The following is a 5,246-nucleotide window of genomic DNA, read 5'->3' as shown; positions in this document are numbered from 1 at the left end:
TACAACAGGGAATCAGAGCAGTTAATCAGTAAATGACAACAACATCAAAACAATAAAAGAGGGAATAAATGGCATAGGTATAGAACCTTCTAACGGAGAGGTAGGCAAGGTGATACCAAGTTATGGTAGGCTGCTTCAAACTTAGAAAGATAAGGCTAAAATTCATGGTAACCACAAAGAAAGTTAACAAACATACTCATAAAGACGAAAAACGAAATCTAACTGAAAGAAACAGACAATATGTAACTTCATACTCTTTACCTTTAAATTTAACATCCTTGTAATAATGTTATTCAATTCTTCAGAGTAACGATACGGAATTCGCCGGAATTTGCCTTCTCTGATCTTCCCAGCCAGTTCTTTCTGGTTGAAAGCTGTAAATGGAGGCCTGATTAAAAAAAAAAAAGAAATTTTAAAAATGAAAATATATAATAGAAACCAAATCAAGAGCACAATTTAAGCTCTAGTTTACATTCATGTTTCTACCTTTGGGATTTCCCCCTACAGCTAGGTTTCTCATCCTAGGCACTACTCACATTTGGGGTCACATCATTTTTTTGTTGTGGCGGCTGTCCTGTGCATTGTAGGATGTTTAGCAGCATCCCTGACCTCTACCCACTAGACGCTATTAGCCTGCCCGGTTGTGATACCGAAGTCATCTCCAGACATTGTTGGAAGTCCCTAACCCTAAGCCCCCAGCGTTGACAACTACCGCTCTACAGAATAATGTTGAAGAGAAAAAAGGGAAAGAAGAAAAAAGGGAAAGAATCAGTGCTCTTTCCCCAGACCTCTCCCCTAGATCTTTGTTTCATTTCTTCCACATCCTTGCAGCAGCTTTGAGTTACCTACGTGACCTACGTGCTCTCCCCTTGAGCTAAGCATCAGTCTAACAGGAAGCATCTAACCAGTCAAGCAGCTTGAAAAGTCAACACCCAGCCTTGTGGGTTACAGACTTAATTTGTAATTTTTCTTTTTAACCTGTCCATCTACCTTAATTTTAACCCAAGGTACAATTCTTTCAGACTTGAACATGCTTTTACTAGCATGGATGCTCAAAAAGCTGAACCTAGTAGAAGGGACAGTTTAACCCACAGATTAGTTATCTTCATCTTACTTACATTAATGCACACAGTTCATACAGCAAACAACCCAGTGACCAGATATCCGATTTCTCATTGTAGGACATACGATTCATTTGTTCCTTGGGGGGAAAAACGGAAGCAAAAGGATTAGCAGTTAATTTTGTTTTAAAATTTATGAAATTAACCCTGAGAAAAAATGAAACCTCAAAATTTGGTAATATTTACTCAAAAAATATATATTTACATTATATGTATTTATATTTTACATAAGTTTATATATAAACTTATATAATATATAAATATATATTTATAATATATTATATTATATTATATAAATATATATTTATAATTTATTTAATAGGCTTCATATTTATAATTATACATTATAAATATAAATATATCTGTAACAAAAATTTCAACTACAAAAGGCTGACTCAGCTTGTGAGCTCTTGCATCACAATAACAATAGCTGATACCTTATACTTTATCTCCAAATTTATCACGGAAAAAAGGCAAAGATCGTGTCCTGATATACTTCATCAGATACAGTTCATTCACAAACAGTTACCAAGTATCTACTACAGGCTAGACACTGGTAATTCAAATGTGAGTATGAAAGACCTCTACCCTCAAGACACTCATAATCTAGAAACTCCATTTTAAAACAGCTGGAGAAAATTCCAAATAACCAAATAACCAAAACATATATCTAGCCTACATTTAAATGGCTAGACATAAATGACTAATTGGATTATTCATCTATATTTTTTCCATAGTCAATCATCTAAACCACAGCAGTAACTAATATTCTCACTATTTTAATTGCTTGCCTTTCATCCACTTATTTCCACTGTTGTTACTGTACAACCGTCTACCATTGCTGTTATTCTCAACAGACGTACAGAGGGAAGAACCAAAATCTCCAGGACGCTGATGAGTGTTTTAAAGTCCAACAGGTGAGTCTGATACCAGTTCCTACAACCAACACTTCAGGGAAGGCTAAACTTCAATCTAATTACAAGGGCAGGAGGAAAGGGAACAAAAGAACTGCACAGGTGTCGAATTTTTCAAAATCACGTCTAGATAAGTTTCCTTTATATTAAAAGCCTTCTGTTTGGAATTTGATCCAGTGATAAATGACACTGCTCTGGCCATGTCTAATCTTAGTCAAAAACAAAACTATTAATTTACAGAGTTCTATACTGTAATCAGACCTGTTAACGTAGCTAAAAATGACTTGGAAAACCCTAGAAATGCTTGTGAACTACTAAAAAATATTAAGTATCTCTTCATCTGTATCTGCTCAGATTTCATATACCAGCATATTGGTGGTCTAGCTCTTGATTCAAGTTTTTTAAAAGCAATCAGGCAATATCCATAGAGAGTTACAAATGGCTCACAACCTTTTACGCAGTAAGCAGTAATTTCATTTTGCAAGTCGCACTCCAATGAAATAACCAAAACGAAACAAACAATAATTCCTACAAAGACACGCCTAGCCGGGCTCCTTAGAATGGTGTGAAATTTTGGAAACAATATATCCAGCCACAGAGGAAGTGGGTAAGTGAAGTCATAGACTCTGCAGATGCATTAAAAAAAACAGGACCTGACTTTTTGTACATGTCCAGGGACCTGCCCGGAGGTTCCAACTCTGGGTTTGCGTATGGGGCTCAGGAATCTGCACTATAAACAAGCACCCGAGTGAGTCTCATGTGAGTGTCCAGGGCCACACTTCAGGAAACACTGCTCTCTCAGGCAGGGGCAAAGCCTATTTCATCTTTGTAATCCCAGAGCTTAGCACATGGCAGTCATTCAATAAAAGCTTAAATTGAATTGCTGATATAAAGGAGTTTAACGGTCTGGTAGTCCATTTGGAAAACATATCAATTTAAAATGAAACAATATTATTAATTCTTAGTAGCTGAATATAACTAAACTAACAAAAAACTCTAATTTCTCTGGGTTTTCATGCTTACCATTGAGATATTAAAGGAACTATCCAAATTCTGTAATACTCACTGGAGACATGTAATAGGGTGTGCCAACAAATGTTTTTGCAAAACTTGTATCGTGGTTTAATATTCTAGCTAGCCCAAAGTCTCCAAGCTTGACGTTTTGCTGGCCATCCAGGAAAACATTGGCTGGTTTCAGGTCCCGATGCAGCACGGTGTGGCCACCATCACTTCTCCTGTGACACTCCTTTAGAGCCAGCGTCAACTGCGTCATCACTCGAAGAACAAACTCTTCATCTAAGTATTGTCTGAAACCAAGGCAGTTATACACCGTAAAACTTCTGAATAACATCATTACAAAGATGGGATGACGAGAATTACCTAGTTTTTAAGTATACAAATAGGAGGATAAATTATAATTTTGATAAGTATGGGCATATGAACTTTGATTCACTGGGGATTTTCTAAAATACGGTGGACCCACCAAACAAATACAAGAACACTCTTCCGTATTACTAAAAAAACACTGTGTCCCAGATCCTAAAACAAGATGCTTCACTAAAATGAAACGAGACCCATTCCCAGCTTACATTTAAAAGATGAAATTACCTTTCCTTGGTTCCCTTTGTAATCACACTAGCCAGGTCCCCTCCTTCACAATATTCCATTACAATGTACAGCGTTGTGTTGGTCCGGTCAATGATTCGATCATAGTAACGGACAATGTTTGGATGTTTCAGTTCACGAAGCAAATTCACTTCAGAAACAAGCATTTGTTTCTCAGCCTCAGTCATGGAGCCATAGTCAAGTTCTTTCCAAACTAATATCTAAAATAAGAATCCCAAGATACAAATCAGCTCGTTATATTCAAAACAAAAAATGAAAGTTCCAAAGCTTAAAAAATTACCCCCTTTATTAAATATGCCCTACAAATCAAGGTCATTATCATCTAATTTAGTTCAAAAAACTTAAGGAGCCCTAAGTTTATTTGCATAAGCTTCCTCTCATTTTTAAGCAGTAAAAGATGTTATGAGGAAGTGAGGGGGCATATTAGCCACCACCATCCCCACCACCACGCCCCCCTGCCCCCAGCTCCCTAGTCTTAGCTGGTTAAGTGGGAGGTTGCAAAAAGGTTATTTAATCAAAGCTGGGGCACAGGAGGGGAAAGTCCCGAGCCATTCCGACTGTCCGAGCTTTCCCAGGTGGGAGAGACCTGAGTAAAGACCCGTTCAATCAGCAGCCAAGCAGTTTCCTCACCATTGCTTCTTTCTGTGAAAGGTCTATCTACACACATTGGGAAATATGAATCCAATAATCTTAATAATGGGTATTTTAAACGAGTTCTGACTGCAAGGCATAAGATTCAGCTACCTGTCACCCAGAGGGGGCTCTAAGCTGATCAAAGCAGGAGAAAGAAAGTAAATCAGATAGAGGAGGGAAATATATGCATTTTTCAAAAGGCATAGCCTCCCACCCCTTCAGCGACGCAAGACAGAATGTCAGATGCAGACCTAGGGAAGACTGCTAGCTCTTCCGGGTACCCAGCCCTCGAAACCCACAACCCCAAGCCTCTCACTTCCCTTCGGGGGCGCAAGGCGCTCGCCCCCGGGCAGCCAAAGCCGTGGAGGAAACAGGGACTGGGAAGGGGTAGGAGATGAAGGGGCCGGTGCTCGCCTTGCCGTCGCTCCTCCTCCGGATCTTCTGGCAGCGGCCGTAGGAGCCCGTGCCAATGGTGTACAGCACCTCATAGTCCTCGGCCCGGGACGGCATGGCTGGGTCCGCCGCCGGGCTCGTGTTGCCTCCTGCAGGTCGCGGAGACACCACCCGGAGCCTGAGACCCTCTGAGCCGCACTGACGGTCTACGGCACATCCAGCCCCGTTTAACCGTCGCGGGCCCTAACCTCGTAGTCTATTGGCTGGCGGTGGGGTGGCTCCGCCTCTCTGATTGGCTAAGAGAAACACAACACCACCCTAGGCATCTTGGGAAAAGTGTATCACTAGGCAACCGCGTTGGCGTCGGTGTCCGCGTGGGATTTCAACCTCTAGTGAGAAAGGGGCGGAGCTAAACCAAAGGAAGGGGCGGGGGAAAGAAAGCGGTAGCCAGCGGGCACTCTCCTGAGACTCTTGGCGCGCCGTTTCAACCAACTGCCTTCTGATCTTTGCCCTCGGACCTCTCACACTACCCACTCTCCTTTGCAAAACGCCCTCCTTT

The 5,246-nt window shown here is 40.9% G+C and overlaps 1 protein-coding gene across 1 annotated transcript in view; it reads right to left on the bottom strand.

Annotated features, from left to right (window-relative positions):
• NEK2 (NIMA related kinase 2) overlaps positions 1-4,862 on the bottom strand; it is a 17,415-nt gene extending 12,553 nt beyond the window's left edge. The window contains exons 1-5 of the mRNA XM_004387543.2: positions 4,709-4,862; positions 3,644-3,861; positions 3,102-3,342; positions 1,119-1,201; positions 262-388 (exon numbers count right to left, since the gene is read on the bottom strand). Of these exons, the coding sequence (XP_004387600.1) occupies positions 262-388; positions 1,119-1,201; positions 3,102-3,342; positions 3,644-3,861; positions 4,709-4,804 (765 nt within the window). The 5' untranslated portion in view covers positions 4,805-4,862. The remainder of the gene's footprint in view (positions 1-261; positions 389-1,118; positions 1,202-3,101; positions 3,343-3,643; positions 3,862-4,708) is intronic.
• Positions 4,863-5,246: the final 384 nt, after the last annotated feature.

The sequence above is a fragment of the Trichechus manatus genome, unplaced genomic scaffold (genome assembly GCF_000243295.1).
Source record: "Trichechus manatus latirostris isolate Lorelei unplaced genomic scaffold, TriManLat1.0 scaffold00187, whole genome shotgun sequence".
In the NCBI taxonomy this organism is placed as follows: domain Eukaryota; kingdom Metazoa; phylum Chordata; class Mammalia; order Sirenia; family Trichechidae; genus Trichechus; species Trichechus manatus.
Note: the sequence above shows the minus strand (reverse complement) of the source record. Positions and strands in the feature narration are given on the sequence as shown.